The sequence below is a fragment of the Chanos chanos genome, chromosome 1 (assembly GCF_902362185.1).
Source record: "Chanos chanos chromosome 1, fChaCha1.1, whole genome shotgun sequence".
Taxonomy (NCBI): domain Eukaryota; kingdom Metazoa; phylum Chordata; class Actinopteri; order Gonorynchiformes; family Chanidae; genus Chanos; species Chanos chanos.
The window spans coordinates 20,235,128-20,253,115 of record NC_044495.1 but is presented as its reverse complement, the minus strand read 5'-3'; the positions used below and the strand labels follow the sequence as shown (position 1 = coordinate 20,253,115).

Here is a 17,988-nt window from a genome sequence, read left to right as displayed (position 1 = left end):
AAGCAGTGAAGTGAACACAGAGAGAGCCATCAGACTGTTCAGGACATGGCGGTTTGCTGTTAGTCTCCCGTCGCGTGACCCCATGCCGATAGCCTTCCATTTCTGTGTGAAACTTTTAAACCACAATGACATGCTGGACAAGAGAGCTCGTTTCAAAATCGGTAAGACTGGATGAGTTTTGCATAATTTGTTTTTCACTTTCATTTTTATGGAGTTGTCCCCCAAAGCCTAAACCTCCCTTCCTTACAAAAAAAACACAAAAAAACAAAAAAAAAAACCTTGTCTTGTATCTATGTTTGTCAAAGTATTCCAGGGGCACAATATGAAGGGGTACATTGACGCTCAGCCTTATTGTGATGTCTGCTTATGAGGTATTAGGAATCCGACTGATGCACTGATTGTAAGTCGCTTTGGCTAAAAGCGTCTGCCAAATGCTAAATTGTATATTGTTTTAAATTTTTATTTCTCAACTAATCAGCCAAGTTTTCCTTTTCATTCTGTACTCCCTTGTTTTTGAGAGAAACCATGTTACCACTACAGCTGTTTAAACAAGTGGGTTCTCTACTTGTCGATTCCTGTGTCATGCTGTGCACACTCTGACACAGTGACATGTCGACATGTACCCCCCCTCCCCCTCCACACACACAAAGTATGCTGCGGCACTGCTTAGACCCTTTAAACTGCTTTAATTGCTTGTGTTGACGAGGCTTGGGAAGACTGCTGGCTTTGTTCTGTGGTGGTACTGGATGGGTTTGTTACCATGGTTACTGATCTGATCTCCTAAAACCAGCAAGTGGGGGAAAACAAGCAAGAAAGTTCAGAGGACAGGACCATGTGCAAGTCTGAAGGATATACTGTTTTTCTGGCGGCTGGAAAACTCAGCATCTTTATTCGAACTTCGACCGAAAAGTTTTACCGGTGAGTAGGAGAAGTTATTAAAGCTAGCTTATCAATGATTCAGAGGAATTTTATTCCTATATTGCATCTTTCCAAGACATATGTTTTAGTGTGTTGTTGTGTGGCATTAAAGACCCATAGGCAGGATACATTCTTATGTCCATAATTGTGTGTTAGTTTTTCATTCATCCATTGAGCAGATACTTTTATCCAGGGTAACTTACAAAAGTGTGTACAGTTCAGTGGTAAAAAGGAAACATGCAATAAGTACCACTCTGAATACACTACTACTACTGCTACTGATAATAATAATAATAATAATAATAATAAAATTATTATTATTAATATAGGCTTTATTTGTATAGCAGTTTTTAAAAACAGTTTAAAAAGAGAAATCAGAGACACAGTAGAGACAAAGAGACCAAACAGACAAAGAACAAATGGACAAGAACATAATACTGTAAGTATGAAAAAAAGAAAAGCAATTTAAAATAGCACCTGGTTAAAAGCAATGTTAAACAAATATGTCTTGAGTTTCTTTTTGAAAGCACTAAAGTGTATCCACAGCTCCCATGTTTTCTGGGAGGAATTTCCACACTTTGGGGCCATAATAAGTAGAATCTGACTCTTCACTCCTCAGCCAGGTTTTGGAAATGATCAGCATATTGCTCCTGGGTGATCAGACAGATCTAGATGGAACAAATCTCACAAACATAGTACTAAGGTGGAGAGGAGCAAGACCATGAAGACATTTAAAAGCTAACTAAAGAATATTAAAATCAATTCTAAAGTTTACATGTAAACAGTGAGGAGATTTAAATGCAAGAGTTATATAGTATCTCATTTTGGTGTGTGTTCATTTTTGGGCAGCAGCATTTTGAATGTGTTGTAAACTCGTAACAATGCTCCTGGATAGGCCACATATAAGAACAACACAGGAGTAGTCCAATTTAGTTGACACAAATTCATGCGTGAGTTTCTCACTGTCGGCATTAGAAAGCATGTGACAGACCTCTACAGAGGTGATGGTATGGTGTTTTACAGATGTTACTGGTTTTACACCAGCACATCTTTCCCCTGTGCTTCATTTCCAATGACAAGAACCTCTATTTTATCTTTATTTAGTTGCAGAAAGTTCTGAATCATCCGCAGATTGATGCTATCTATGCGTTCAAGCAGAAAGCTGATAGACTTGTGGGCATAAGGTGCTAAAGACAAGTAAAGCTGAGTGCTGTATGCATACTGATGGAGGGAAATGTTATATTTATTAATTTTACCACCGAGTGGAACCATAAAGATTCAGAGACAACAGCCCCAGAATAGAGCCTTGCGGAACACCCTATGGTAAGGTTTGATGCTTGGAGACATGAATGCCTAAGGCAACACAATTTTCGCAACTAGTTAGGTAAGATCTGAACCAGTCTAAGACTGAGCCAGAAAGACCAACAGAAGACCAACACCAGCTGGTCATGTAGAACAGCGTGATAAACTGTGTCAAAGGCAGCTCTGAGATAGACAGGCTACCTGAGTCTCTATTAACTCCCAAATCATTTAAAACCTTGAGCAGTGTCATTTCAGTGCTGTGGTGGGCTTGAAAGCCAAAGTGAAATTTTTCATTGAGATTATTTTTGTCGAAATAGTCCACAAACTGGGTGGACATGCGTGCTCCATTGCTTTGCCAAGATAAGGTACGCTATTGACTGGCCTACAGCTACTAAGCGTGGGGTGGGGGGGGGGGGTAAACTTTAATAGGTGTTATAAGGTCATCTGTTGAAAAAGTGGACAGATTGCTTTGTCCACTGCTGTGTGGTGAGGCAGAAACAAGTCTATGGGGGCCAGAGCTTCCTAACTTTTCTCTCATAGCAGCAGGATTGTCACTAAGGAACACAAAAATTCATTGCATTTGACAGTTGAGGAGAGTTCAGGTGAATTGTGAGGGGAGGGGTTAATCAATCTGTCAACATTGGGGAAAAAGGAATTTGGGGTTTTGTCTGTGACTGTAAATCAGGCTTTAGTGGAAGGACTTTCTGGCAAACTGCAATGCCCTACTAAGCACAACATAAATGATCTATGTAAATAACATGGTGAACTATTAGCTTAGTGTGCCACCATTTCTGCTCTGCTTCGCTGCAGTTTCTGGTTAGTTTTAAAATAGTGGATGCTTTCCTCTTATTGGCTTTAACCTTGCTTGAAATAGTCTTAATTTTCAAAGTAGCAACCGAATTAATACATTCAGTTAGTCTATAATTAAATTTGTCAACGAGACTGTTACAAGGCAAGAGTGTATTGGCAGGGAGGGAGAGTGTGAGATTCATGAGGGTCACAGCAGAGATAGCTTTAAGATACCAACTGGCCATTGTCCTCTTATCACTTTGTGTAGGTACAGTGTATCATGTCCAAAAAGACACAGAAATGGTAAGAGATTGCAACATGTTTAGTCTATGATATTTGTGCGAAATGATTGGCCCAGGCTCATACCACATTTGTGAGCGAGGCTTGATACATACAGTGTAATATCAAAGGAGTTCAGTAGCACTGTAAATTCAGTGATTATTGGATCTGTGGGAGCAAGCATGTGAAAACATAAATCTACAGTTATTAAAAGACAGTCATAATCAGTTAACATTATAGAAACCTATTCCCTTAACTCAAACCTGCATCATAGAGACTGAAGTCTGGAAGAAACTCAGAGAAGAATGGTTATGAATGCCGAGAAGAAGACCACAGAGGAGGAGGCTGTTCACTTGAGGAGGAGTATAGGTTTGCTGCCTGGTATCTCCTTCATCACTGGCACGGTGGTGGGCAGCGGCATATTCGTCGCACCCAAAGGGGTTCTGATGAACACAGGCAGTGTGGGGCTGTCTTTGCTTGTGTGGGCGCTGTGTGGAGTTCTCTCAACTTTTGGTAAGCAGACATTTAACTGTGTTTGGACAACCGCAGATACACTACTCTTATAGATTCTTTTCTTACTTATTGCAATATTTTTATTCTTTGAGTTCATACTGTAAAGGTGCCAAAGACCTGAAAAAATGACATTTCAAAAGCATTTGAATTAGTTCTGAACTATTATCTTTTTGTGCTTCATTCAATTCAAGGCATAGAAATATAACACCCCCCCCCCCCCCCCCCGTTAAGTCTGGCTGTTTGAATCCAGGCTAAGGTTTGACAACTAATGAAATGGTTGTGGGATTTTTTTTCCTAGAATCTAGAATCGAGAATTACTTTACTTAAAATTTGTGGAGGGAGAGGGATGGCTGTTAATTAAACATGTGTTGCAAACACCCCTCTGCAGTTTCAAAAAACTGCTCTAGACCTCCATTCCAGCTGTGCCTCAGACAATGCAGACCTCATTTTCCGTATGACTGTTCCTCAACAGGTTAGAACAGCATGAGGCTATAGGAGAAGAACTTCAAAGGGCCAGATAATGATGTGAAGCATTGGAATATGTTTGGTTGAATCACATGTACTATATACTTTAATACAGCATAAATAAATAAACAAGATTTTAAAGTTATAACAGTGAGGATGTGAAAATAAGAAATTGTATCCTATCTGATATGATAAGTTCCATTCTGTTTCTGTAACCAGGGGCCCTATGCTATGCTGAGTTGGGCACCACTTTTAAGAAGTCTGGGGGCCATTACACATACCTGCTGGAGACACTGGGCCCCCTGCCTGCCTTCCTGCGACTCTGGGCTGAGTTCATATTTATTCGGTCAGTTGTAGGTGTTTGTCTGTTCATGGCCACTGCATTTACTGAATCAAATTGTAACCATACTGTAACCATGACTCTCTGTTACATTGAAGGTTACATGGACTTGTGGTTCTTTTTGGTTTCTCAGGCCCGCAGTGGCATCTTATGTGTCTTTAGCTTTTGGGCGCTATGTAGTGGAACCCTTCTTCACTCCCTGTGTGGCACCACCAGCTGTAATTAAGTTGGTCAGCATCCTGGGAGTGTGTGAGTAGCACTGAATCTCAAATTAAGAGCACTGTTGATTCATTTTACATGGCAATACAGAGTGCTTTTCAAAATATGTCTATTAAAACTATTCCCATCCTCTCTCTCTTACTGCGTTAAGCATTTGTAGTGGCTGTGAACAGTTGGAGTGTGTCCTTAGCCTCTCGTACCCAGGTCACTCTCACAGTCGTCAAGATGTCAGCCTTAGTTCTCATCATTGTCCCTGGTATTCTAGCACTGAACCGAGGTAAAGTGTCTGATATTCTGCCATGACTATGGATAGGTCCCTGGAAGGATAAGTGTTTCTGGATAAGTCTTTCTTTCTTCCTCAGGACAGACTGAGAACTTTCAGAATGCCTTTGACTCAGAGTCCTTCACACTAACTAAGCTTCCACTGGCATTCTATTCAGGACTTTATGCCTATGGTGGATGGTGAGTATAAAAAAAAAAATCAAATGTCTGTGCCAGATTGTGGATTGATATAAAGTTTGTTTGTGAAACCGTTTGTTGCTAATAACCTGTTGTTTTTGACCCTCAGGTTTTATTTAAATTTCGTGACGGAGGAAGTCATTAATCCAAACAGGTACAAGATAAGACAATTAAACCTTATATCTAAATCTTATATTGGAATAAGACTTATCCATATTTGTACTGCTTGTATGTGTACTCTTGTAAGCTATAACTTAACCTTTCTTCTCTTTGTCAGAAATATTCCTCTGGCAATCATTTTCTCCATGGTAACAGTGACAGTGTGTTATGTGCTGGTTAATGTAGCATACTACACAATGATGACACCAGGGGAGCTACTGATGTCTGATGCTGTAGCTGTGGTAAGCACCATTTTGCAAATGACCATAGACTGTCATTTTGAGAGCTAACTGGCTCAGCCCTGAAGCTAAATCATTTTATATCTGAAATTAAGTTGTCGTTTCTTTCTCACTAGTTGTGCACCTTTGTTTACAGACCTTTGCCAGTCGTGCCCTGCAGAGTGTGGCATCAGTGGTACCCATACTGGTGGCAGTGTCCTGTCTTGGGGCACTTAATGGTGGATTCTTTGGAGCCCCTCGGTAATAAGCATCCTGTAAAAATTTTAGGCTACATCTCAATGTTAAACTCTGTTTATTGACAGGGCATATGTGTTAAAGGATGCTGTTTGTGGGTGCCAGAGAGGGTCAGTGGCCAGCCCTCTTTTCTATGATCCACATACGCAGACAGACACCCCTACCAGCTGTGCTCTTCTTGGTATGATGCTGTCCCATTCACTCTTCCTATGCTTTAAAACCCTCTTTTCCACTGCACTTTCTGACTCTGTCCTTCTGTCAGTATCCATTGGTAGTAGTGATGGTGGCCAGAGGAGAGATCTTCCAGTTGATCAACTTTGCCTCCTTCTCACGTTGGCTGTTCATCGCCATGGCAACTTTGGGGATGCTCATCCATCGTTACCGCTTCCCTGAATTCCCCCGCCCATTCAAGGTTGCTACAGTTATATCTTCTCTGATTTCAGATTATTCTCCATCTTCTAGGTACATCTTAACTGCTTTGAGGTGTGATTGCAAATAACATGTTGTATAAAACCTGAATTCATGCCTCTGCCTTTTTTTGTGTATGCATTGTTTTTTGTTTTGCTGTTGATGTGGTCAGGTACCACTGGGTATTGCCGTGACCTTTACAGTGGTATGTTTCTTCATCGTGGGGCTGTCTTTGTACTCGGACCCCTGGAACACTGGCGGCAGCTGTGCCCTCACCCTGACTGGTGTGCCAGTGTACTACATTACTGTGAAGCACCAACACCTGCCTGCTTGGTGTAGGAAGGCTTTCAGTAAGTCACTTTCAGTGCTGCCGCGCTATTAAGCTGTTACTGTATGTTTGTATATACATTCTGATTCCCAATTAACCCCATGTATGTTTAGTTACATTAGCCATTGCTGTGCCATGACTGCTCTGTGGCCTCTTTAGCTGTGTGCCAGATCATACACATACAGCCACATCCTCTCTTTCAGACTACTGCAGCCAGCAACTCCAGATCCTATTGGAGGTGGCCCAGCAAGAAGTTCAGACTTACTGAAAAGAGACCAATCAGCTGGAGAATGCAGAATATAGAAACTGTATGTACAAAATGTCACAATATGTACATACGGTATATACTACGTGATAGAAGCATGTTGCTTATTAACATTTTTCAAATAAACAGTATTCATCTGTCCAGAAGATGTATGAGAAAAGGAAGATTTCTGCATATTTACAGTTGACAAGTACTCATATGCGGGAAGCCAGAAATTCTGGCCTATATTTAAACACAGAAGAGGTTCTAGTATACATGCTCAATGCTTGTCTTGTAGACATGTACTGTTCTTTTATTTAGATTACAAAGATACATAGAAAAGAAAAAAGAAATGTTCTTGGCTTGCTAGAAACTGTGGTACATTTAATGGGATCACACTCACACTTCAAATAAACCTTGTCCTTGGACACACTGTGCTGTTTGTGGTAATCTGTTTTTACTTCATATTGATGATGAATCAACAGATAAAAAAATCTGTACATACACTTGAGAATTAGTAGGAGGTGAAAGTAATCTTTGATGAACATTTCAATGTTAGTCATCTTATGTCTATGTTATTAATAAACTGACAAAGATATCAGACAAAGAGTCATACAGTATGTCCTAAGAGCACAGGATGAACTGTGAAATGCTACAGTCTGCAGAGTCTGAAAGGATCATTTCAATAGTACCACAAGAAGCAGAGCCCACAAGAGCAGCAGAGAATACCATGGTTTTGCAAACACCAAGGAAAAATAAAAACTCGGCAATTAGCGGGCAAAACCAAAAGGTTTTCATATTAAGGCACTTCATCTGAAAGACTCTTAATGCTGAAAATGAATTAGACAGCTGTATTGCCCTGTATCGCTTATGACCTCCAATATCTATTCATGAAGCAGCTAGTTCTACTTGCAGGTCGAGAAATCGCCAATATCGTTCAGGTCACTCTCATTTATTTCACTTTGAGTTTCACAGGAACCAGAAATAAATGGTCGGAGAGTAGTACTGTATGTTTGTTTCTGCTGTTTGTACACACATAGGCATCACATCTCTGATGAACTCGGAAAAAATACTACTCGTTTACACAAGTCATATTGCTATGAAACCACCCCTTGAGGTGTACTGGTCTGAACGTTAATGGCTACGATCAGGAATTCGTTGTTGGATAAATAACAACCAGACTGTCCTGGCCAGCAACAGATTTATGGATTTTTCAAAGAACATGCCTTCATACAACAGTGTTTAGGGTTGTCAAAACTGAATACATCCATGGAATAATGAAGTGGGTAAGCGCAAAACATACCACGTGGGACCAGTTGCCTCTGTGATACTGAGCGAAGACAACCGCCACAAGCCAATATTAACTGCAGCTTATTGTTCATCTAGCCTATGAAAGTGTAGATCGACCGGGGGGGCAGAGAAAAACTTGCTGATGTTTTTAAGTAGGCATGTACCAACAACCGATACTTCGATAAGTCAATGCCAGAAAACGTAATGGTACTACTTTTTCTGCAGGATCGATAGAACCGAGTCAGAACCTGTATCGCACAAGCAGAGAAAGAACTTGGGAATGCGCATCGACGCGTGGGAAAAAAGAGGGATAAAGACATGAAAATGCGAAGAGCAGTGCCACAGCAACGATGGCACCGAAAACTTTAAGAGTCACTCTGCCGCTTTAGGCCGCAGTTCGCTGTAGCGTCCTTACCGTTCAATCCAGTGTAAACAACATAAAAAGGAGGTCTACATAGATATTTTAATACGATAATTTTCCGACACCATGTTAGTAAATTTAGACTACTGCTTGCACTCGGAGCATGGCTATAAAAAACTGAACTTGCAGCTGGAGATTTCTTAGTCACTAAAATCTGAAATCAGTACTGCACCCGGATGCTTCTTTTTTACTTGTAGGCTTTATGTCAGATTTGGATCTTGAAGTGTTCTTTCTTATCTATGCCCGCGATTTTTTATGCCACTGCGCTAGGGTGGTGCGCAATAAAAATCTTGTGCAGTATTTTGATATTACTGAATACGAACACTAGTTTACTTAAATGATATTTAGCATACTTTAAGGGCATATACACCATTTCAAAGCGTTGTTACTATTAATAGTTGTACCTTTGATATTATATTACTGAATGGAAGCACAATATTCTTTACGTGAATAACGAAGGAGATACACTAAAGCTGCAGTTCACCTGTAACTATTAAATACATGATGTTTACATGTCATTGTCCTAGTTTTTATATCCATACAAAGGAGGTACGTTGAACGGGATCCTTCTTGTTGTTGTTTTTGTCTTGTTTTTTTGGGATTTTTTTTTGCAGTGGTAACAACAAGTTTAGAGAATGGTAGAATTTATCTGGTATGGGCATCAATCACCAAAATTCTGGTACCGTGACAACCCTAGTTTTAAGGTAATTTTATTTTGTCTTCCTCCTTCCCCATTTTATTTTGTGATCCTTCTTAACCATAACTACACTGTCTTTCCAAAAGGCGTCTTGGATGGTAATTCAATGTTAAATTTCAGCTTTTGAATTGTTGCATGGTAGTGTCTCAGTAGAGATTTTGATAAATCTGTATCCATTTACATGTCTTAACAGCTAAATACAAATATAATACAAAATGTGCAAATTACTTTTACAATCTTACTCTATGTACATTCATTCAACATTTAACTCCCTCAACTCTACCTCTTTGAGAATCAAAGTGAAATAGCAGATGCAAGACAACACAACAAAAACACTGACACTGACATACACATATAACAGGCAGTGAGACAGCCAAAAACAGTTTGAGAAAAATAACCATAAAAACACGTTAAAAATAAAGACAATCCCGCAGGTAGAGACTAAAGAAAGGCAGGAATCACAAGCAGCCTGGTAAAGAGGCAGATTCAGTAGCTGCAGCAGTTGCTGGCTGGTTTACTTCAGCTCAGGGATGAGTTGAGACCAGCTGATGTTGGCCATGCCCAACTCCTCATCCTCCAAGCCTGAGAAGCTAATATCTACCAGGATCTTACTGAGACTGTCATTCATGGTGTCCAGCACCAGGCCTTCAGCAAGGGAGCGGTTAGAAGCTCCACCAGCCCCCACCTGGAGCTCACGTGCACAGGTGGGTGTGGTGGAGGTGTGTGGTGATGGGCGTGTGGATGTTAGTAGCTCTCGGGGTGAGTTGAACAGTGGTAGCTCCTTGAAAGGCGTGCTACTGAAACTGAGGGACATGTGGTCGTGTCGCTGCGGTGTGACCACAGGACCTCCTGGTGTACGGATAGGGCTGAAGTCCAACACACCACGGCTGGATGACTCTTTCCCCAGTGGAGTGATCCTCCAGGGCTCGACAAGACTTGTGGGAGGTTTGCTGGGGGTTGAGGAGGCTGGGTGTCTGCTTTTGATAGGGGTCTTGAAGGTATAGGCCCTGCAGGGGCTGTCATGGTCAGGGTTTGGTTGTGGGTTTGACTCCATCTCACGTGTCTCCTGAAAGGCTGAGATGTCAGATGCCAGGCCCGAGTCAAAGAAGGTGCTGTCGGGGAAAAGCAGTACAGGTTCCTCTTTAGTGGCCTGGACCAAACGCTGCTTGCGACGGGAGCTGCTACCTTCTCTTCTACATTTGTTCGGGGGGCCTGTAGAGGGTTCAGCACTCAATGAAACACACAGGGGCTCCTCCTTCATCCCTCCATCAGACGTGGGAGTGCACATCAGCACTGAGGAAGCGTCACCTTGCGTAACCTAACAGTGTTCAAGACATACAAACTCTGTTACTGATGCTCAACTTGAGTCTCTGTGAATTAAAAGTGCTCTTCAATGTTTACCTTAGGGGCTATGCGAACCCTCTTGCCTCCTCCATGAGTACTTGTCGTAGAGGAAGTACCATTCTGCTGTGAGCCGGAGATGGAGAGCGGTGCAGAGGAGGGGAGGAAGAGCGAAGGAGTGAGCTGGATGGGAACCAGGTATGAGTCTGTGCGAGGCAGAAGGGGCTTCATTTTTCTCTCTGTATAGAAGAGAAAGCCTCAGAAAAAACACTCCACTCAAACAAAGTATCAGTCTCTTTAATAAGGTACATTTGGCCAACAAATGCACTCACCAGTGTTACTAGGACCTGTTTTCTTCAGTTCAGATGCAACTCTCTTCTGCTGCTGTGGAGACAATTAGAATTATTATTTTTTTTATTATGATGACATTCAAAATAACCCTTTCCTCTCTTGGAATTACCCGTGGAGACCTGAGAAACAACTGAGAAGTACTTGACAACACATAAATACACACAGTCACAGAAATGTAGGGATGAAATTCTTTCCTTCTCCCTGACTGCCTTTCTCAAATAAAACCTACAACTTAAAGATTAAAAATGTGATCTTGCAGGTGGTGACTGAGTGTAAAAGTTCCTTCTGTCTGTGTCTTCTGGCTGACTGCACTGAAGAGGGGAAAGGAAAGAAGAGAGAGATCTTACTTGCTGGCCACAGACCTGCACGGTCTGCGGATCAAGGGAGGCAGCTGGGTCAGCCTCAGTCTGTATGGTGGGCAGGGAAACAAGAAGTGCAATGTGAAACAGACAAATTAAACAGAATGATTGCATTACTGTTTTAGAGGTGGTATCTAAGCTCTTTGATATGGGATAATGATTTGCACTTCAAATGGTAACACGTCTAGTTTCAACTCACAACCTTACCTTGTAAACCTGGTCCAGGGTGAGACAGCGGTTTGCTTCAGGTCGAATGGTCCAGTAAGAAGTTTTGCCATCTTGGGTGGTCTCTCGCACAAACATATCATGCAGGGAAAGGTTATGTCGTATGGAATTCTGGCCACACACACACACACACACACACACACACACACAGACAAAAAGCACAAAACAAATTTATATGCACATATCTGAGAAACACCGAATACACAAAACTCTTACTACGAACCGTCCTGCGTTATTTTGCTTATAGATTTAAAAAATTGCATATTCAATAGAAGTACATTTTTGCATATAATTATTATACCTTCCAGCCTGGCTTAGCAACATTTCTGAAGTAAGGGAAGTGGTCCTCAATCCACATGTAGATCTCTTTGAGTGTCATCTTCCTGTTTTTCTTGCTATTGATGGCAAACTGGATCATTGCCATGTATGAATAAGGTGGCCTCTCTGATTGAGGGTCTTTCATTGTCACAGCCTGGGATTCCTCTGCCACTCTGGATGGCTGAAATGAGAAAAAGATTAAGAGTTTGAATATAAAAATTCTTCCTTCACTGCCAGAAAGTTCTGTTGATCACTCTGCCATAACACTACCAGAACCTCATGATGAACTGTTTTACATCTTGAGAAATGAGCAGTGAAAACGGGATGTCCTGTTATGTATTTTGCCAGATGAACAGAATGGAGACATGAACTACCTGGTTAAGCTGTGGACAAGAATCCTGATTCTCTTTATTATAACCCTTCCTTGCAGGGGCAGGGCCAAGACCATCTGTGCTCATCCTTCCAAGCCACTGGATGTTTGTCAAGCTGTCATCTAAAGGACTGCAATCCAGTTCTTTGTTCACTATGACAATGGTATATTAACACAAACAGGTTTACTTATATTGACTTCAAAACATTTTCTCTCATATCTTGTTGTTTGATATAATAAAATTACAGTGCGTTGTTCCGGATTAATCTAAAAATAAGTCATTCTCAATAAAGAGCAAACTAATTCAAATGAAAATCCTAATATACACTCACATGGTTTTATTGAGGTCAACAGCTTGGTGTCCGTCAGACAGCCTGTTGTTGCACATCCATCATCTCCAGCAGAGACTGTGAAGCTGCTTCTGTGAGAACTGCCTGGAGTCTCTGATGAGGGTGGACAGAGGATCTCTTTTCCATCCTCCAGATTACTGCATCCACTCAGTAGTATAAATTTGTTTGGCCCTTGGGGACCACATTCCTTTCCTTTGGCAGTCAGGGCACCAATAACACTTTGTAGATCTGCAGTCTTGGGAATGACCACCACTTGTGTGTCAGGCATGGTGGGGTGGTCCATTATGCGGATCCCGTCAGTGAAGCACTGAGAACTTGGTGGCTTGGGGGCTTCCTTTTGCCGTAGCCCATCTGGCTCATCATGAGGGACATCTGCTTCATTTCTCTGAAATGGCAGCTTCCTCCTCTTGAGGATTAGGGGTCTCCTAGGGCTCTCTCTCATTCTGCTTAGTTCAGGCCAGCAGGCAGTTTGCAGTGACAGTCTAAACGGCAGGGTTACGAACACAGAGGGGTACACGTTACACTTTAGAGTAATGCTGCTAGCTAAAACAATGTCAATCTTTCACCCATTGAGTATGACCAAAATTGCAGATCTTAAAAAGCTTCAAACAAAAATATTGTCCCAAAAATTATTAGTCGATTCGTACCTGCGAATGCAGACTTTTTCCTCGATAAATAAGAAAATAAATAACGGGTTTGCGTAACAGAATTATCAGTCCTTCAGATTCCAGTTTTCAAATATGTCTCACATTTGACATAAGGTTACATAAGGTTATAATAACTGTCTGAATAGCCATCGATCACACACAAAGATAGGGGACAATTACAACTTCATCAACGTATAAATAATAAAGACAAAGCTTAGTTAACAGGTAATAGCGATTAGTTAACGATTTAGACTCAAAATTTATTTCAAATATCAGCGATTCTAGTGACGTTTTGATCGTATAGAACACTATACCGTTAAATTCCAAAAGCAAACTAGATACAGTAGTTAGAATGGATTGCGTGCAAGATCAGACAGGAAATTATCAAAAAATTAAATAATCAGGTTAACTTACTAGTTGGGTGTTTTAGAATAAAATTTGCAGATACGTTCGTTTTCATGGGGTTGATTGTTGGGCATGCTTTGACAGCTAGCTCGCTAGCTACAAAGTACAATGACAGTTAACCTACCGTTAGCTAAAAATATGTATTGCTAGCTCAGAAGTACACTGGGACAGAGTGTGTCCTAATTTAGTGTTGTTTTACACTGCCTTGTCCGCGTAAAATGTGTTAGAATCATCCAGCTTTTAACAAACAACATTGCTCATTCTCCAGTGTTTCAACTCGTGCTGTACGACGTTCGCTAGTTTGCTAAACACGATACCCATGTTAGTTTTCTCAGTCCACAATGGTACCTCCATAACTAGTTTGCGATATGTAGTATGGTACTCCAAACGTTTACGATAACAAAACGAGATCAGCTTTCACAACTAGTTTATCGTGCAAACACAAAAACAGACCTTCATAGTATGCCAATCCCCCGTTGGTAGTTTATCCCCGTTTTCATGCAGTGCTGGGAGTACATCTATACAGGTAATTCATTCCTGAAGCAGATTTGAATTTTGGCGCAGTCTTACAGATTCCGGTCATGTGGTATGCGCATATCCAATAGTTGTACCAATGCCTTGAATAAGGACCAATGAAAGAAAATTAGGAAGCGCGGAGCAGATCGTATGCCAGAGGAATGGTGGAAACGACGCCAGTGTACGAAATTTCGACGCCTATCTAAAGCTACTGTACGATCAGTTATGACGATGTCTGTGAGTTAACAAACTGCACAAGATTCGGGTTTTTCTCGGAGCCCAATTCTAGACGGCTTCTGTGTTTCTTTTTCGCAATCGTATCACCAGTATGTTGCCGCTCATACAGGTAGGCTGGTAGGATACATCGTATTCACTGGCCATTAGAAACTGTGATGTTACCTTTGTGTTAATTGTTAGTATCCTTTCATAAGGTTTTCTACTTTGTTGTCGTTAGTTGGATTATCATGACTTTTGATGCCCCGCAAGACACGAAAGAGATGCCTACTGAATCCACTGAAATCTCAGCTCCTGTTTGTTGAACCCCCATTTAATGGAGTAAGACATGACTATGGGACACCAGTTCGAAGTGCGGTTCACCCAAGGTCCTTTGTGTCAGAGGACCCAAGACGGGGCAGTACAGCCGTCCCTACTTGGGTAACTATCCACCTCAGTCGTCACAGGGGTCACACTTGTAAATGCAAAGCATCGTCAGTGAATGTTTCAATACTGTCAGGCATCTTAATATGTAAATATGCTGTTTACTACATTGATCATGCGCTGTCTTCTCTGTCTGTTTAAGGTGTCTCCGCAGTTTAGCCAAGCTGAAGTCACAGCGCCCCTTCGAGGGGGTCGACTTGGGAGGAGGAATCAGCATGTTATAAACACTCTGAATACAAGTTCCCATTTATCTTTGCCTCAAGCCAGAAAAACAACAGTTTGCAAGTATTCTCCTTTAGCTTTTGAGACAAGCACTTCAGTGCAAATTTGTCACGGTAGTCATCAGTATACAAGGAAGTGTGACTCAACTATAGCAGTGGTCCAGGATGACAAGCACTCCCAGGGTCATATTCAGAGAAAGGTTCCTTCAAGTGCCAGAGAAGTACAAAATGCTGAAAAAAACAAAAGCGCTCTGTTGTCGGGGGAACAGATCGTAGAGAGCTCAGTTACGCTGAAAGGAGCACCTGACACTTTAGCAAGTAATCCACGGTCCACAACAGCTCTGAGGTCCCCAAACACTCCTAGAGACAGAAATCAGAAAAGTTGTGTATGTTCCTCTAGGACTCCTGCCTCTCAGGGGAGCCACACACCTGACGTAAGTGATGCGTTCACTCCCCCAAATATAGAGACTCCAGAGATGCCTCAGGGTTATTCCTCCTCAGTGTCTATTCTCCACCTCCTTTGGCCCCCAAGTCAGCCCAAGACACCTCCTTGTCAGAGCTCAAAAGTTTTGGTCAAGGACACTCCAGAGAGAGACTATGGGCTGAAAGTGACCTGGAGACGAAGGAAAGGATTAATGAGGTTTCTGAAGGAGAGGGGCCTGCTCCTTGGCACAGAATCTCAGGTTCACAGTTAATGATGAGCTTTGAAAAAAGTTGAAAGTCATGAAGATATTTAAGCTTCATCTGATGAATTTAAACTGTCTGTCTTAAACTGCTTTAATGGTTGACTTTTGTGAATTATTCCGGCTTTATTTTGATCTATGCTTTTGTTACAAATGATGAAATAATAACCTCTTAAAGAACATTAAAGTCCTAGCAGGATAAAAGAAAATGATTCACAAATCTAATCCTTTTAATTATTTCATAGATCTAATGGTTCACAAATATAATCTTTCTAATCTTTTGGTTGTAGGCTTGTGTGCTAATTCTCTATGGGGTTTACCTGTTATCTGAATGGTAATCATACCTTGGGTTGTAACTGGATAGCCAGATATTATGATATAGAATCAGAATTATCTTCTTTTATGGTTTGTCCCTTAAATGAGCTCAACATACAATTTACTGTATTTGTGAAGTATTTTTAAGACCATAATAGGGACACAGTTTGAGTTTTCAGTTATCAGTCCTGCAGATTCCAGTCTTGAAATATATCCCTCATTTAATGCTTTACATGAAATAGTAATATCAAATTGAAGAATAGGAGCTTAACCTGGCATTTCAGTTGTGTGCCAAACTCTCTGATAAACATCTTCGCAACGTTGCAGTTAGCCAGCTGGCCAGAGTACCATCACTCCAGTAAAGAGATTGAATAGGAAGCATGGAAGTCTCAATATGGTTAAGGCCATAGATGTGTCATAAAGACCATTATAGCGGAGTTAAATATAAATGAACCTCAAAACACAGTAAATACAACACAGAGCAAAGTGGAGACTTGTTCAGAAGTTATAACTTGCTGCTTCCTTTACATTACATTTTGTCATTGCATACACATTTATTCTTTTGCCACTTTTAATCATGTAACTTACAGAATGAGTAAATATGTGCATAGTCAAACTGCCGTCAGACAACAGACAAGAAAGCCAGGCCTGTTGTTATGTGCTGTCAGGTGAGTACCTCCTAAAAACATAGATAACCTAACAACCAGAAGCAAACACTATACTACACACTACACTCTAAGTGTGTGTGTGTAGTGTTGACTAGTATGGTTGCTGCTGGTATGTGAGGAATACAGACAAATGACAATGCATTTGCCCTCTGTATCACTTTTCTTTTTTTAACCAGAATTGGATGGCTACAGAAGAGTTTACCTCACTCACTCACTTTCAAAGCCATTTATCCTGATTAGGGTCGCAGGGGGTGCTGGAGCTTATCCCAACGTTCATCGGGCGGAAGGTGGGGAAACACCCTGGACAGGTCGCCAGTCCACTGCAGGGCAGACACACAGACAAACACACTCACATTCATACCTAGGGGCAATTTAGTGCCTCCAGTTCACCTAACCTGCATGTCTTTGGACTGTGGGAGGAAACCGGAGCTCCCAGAGGAAACCCACGCAGACTCAGGGAGAACATGCAAACTCCACACAGAAAGGACCCTGGCCCCCCGGGCAAGAAACTGAATTCGAGACCTTCTTGCTGTGAGGCGACAGTGCTACCCGCTGCGCCACCGTGCTGCCCGCAGTTTACCTGTTAAAATCATACTGGCTAACATATAATTTTAGGCCACAGCTTTTGAACATCTACAGCAAAGATCACTTGAAAAACATTTTTGGATAGAACCCTTTTAAATTTTACTTTAGAAGGTACAAGTGACAAAATGCCAATGTTCTTTTTTAGTATATTAACATCAGACATCACATATATGTCTTTATTCACTATCAGGACTACGCTGGGAGGTGGCAGTCATTTTATGAAAAAAGGCTCATTTTACAGAATGAAGCTCATCTTGGATCCTACTACAAAAACAAGGTTCAATCAGGTCTCTATATATTGCTGAAGTCACTCTGAGACCAAAAGCACCATAAAAATGTTTTGAATTAGCGTACCATATTCCCAGTGCCTCATGTGAGCACATCTAAAAGGAATATTCCCATGCCAACCAGGGGGCTACTCTTGAGAATCTTGGAATAAGTCAGACTTATGCAACAACTCTCACATCTTGGAATAAGGCAGACTTATGCAACAAACCCTGGGGGTCCTCCCTGGCATGGTATAAAGCTGCACTTTGAGAATGTTAGCACTTAATGACTTCATTGTGGGAAGGTATGTGTTATAGAACTTGTGTATCATAGGGGGTCTTAAGGGGGACAAGTGAAATAATTTGACACGTCTTATTGTTTCACAACTGTTCAGCCCTTTACTGCA

General features: G+C 41.4%; 3 protein-coding genes across 3 annotated transcripts; 2 read left to right on the top strand and 1 right to left on the bottom strand.

The window, feature by feature from the left end:
- Window positions 1–3,593: 3,593 nt before the first annotated feature.
- On the top strand, window positions 3,594–6,920 carry LOC115808402 (cystine/glutamate transporter). The gene is made up of 12 exons (XM_030769796.1): window positions 3,594–3,801; window positions 4,486–4,612; window positions 4,740–4,855; window positions 4,977–5,102; window positions 5,188–5,287; window positions 5,394–5,438; window positions 5,562–5,685; window positions 5,819–5,922; window positions 6,001–6,097; window positions 6,179–6,328; window positions 6,497–6,674; window positions 6,856–6,920. The coding sequence occupies exons 1-12, from the start codon at window positions 3,594–3,596 to the stop codon at window positions 6,918–6,920; spliced, it is 1,440 nt and encodes a 479-aa protein (XP_030625656.1).
- A 2,898-nt stretch (window positions 6,921–9,818) lies between these two features.
- Window positions 9,819–13,063, bottom strand: foxm1 (forkhead box M1). The gene is made up of 8 exons (XM_030788046.1): window positions 12,601–13,063; window positions 12,273–12,421; window positions 11,882–12,079; window positions 11,563–11,691; window positions 11,344–11,403; window positions 10,978–11,029; window positions 10,706–10,884; window positions 9,819–10,622 (listed from the first exon to the last, which is right to left on the bottom strand). Exons 1-8 carry the CDS (start codon window positions 13,058–13,060, stop codon window positions 9,819–9,821), a joined length of 2,031 nt encoding a protein of 676 aa, XP_030643906.1. The 5' UTR covers window positions 13,061–13,063.
- Window positions 13,064–14,660: 1,597 nt separating this feature from the next.
- rhno1 (RAD9-HUS1-RAD1 interacting nuclear orphan 1) lies at window positions 14,661–15,759 on the top strand. Its single transcript, XM_030769679.1, has 2 exons — window positions 14,661–14,840; window positions 14,986–15,759. Exons 1-2 carry the CDS (start codon window positions 14,661–14,663, stop codon window positions 15,757–15,759), a joined length of 954 nt encoding a protein of 317 aa, XP_030625539.1.
- The last annotated feature ends 2,229 nt before the right edge of the window (window positions 15,760–17,988 follow it).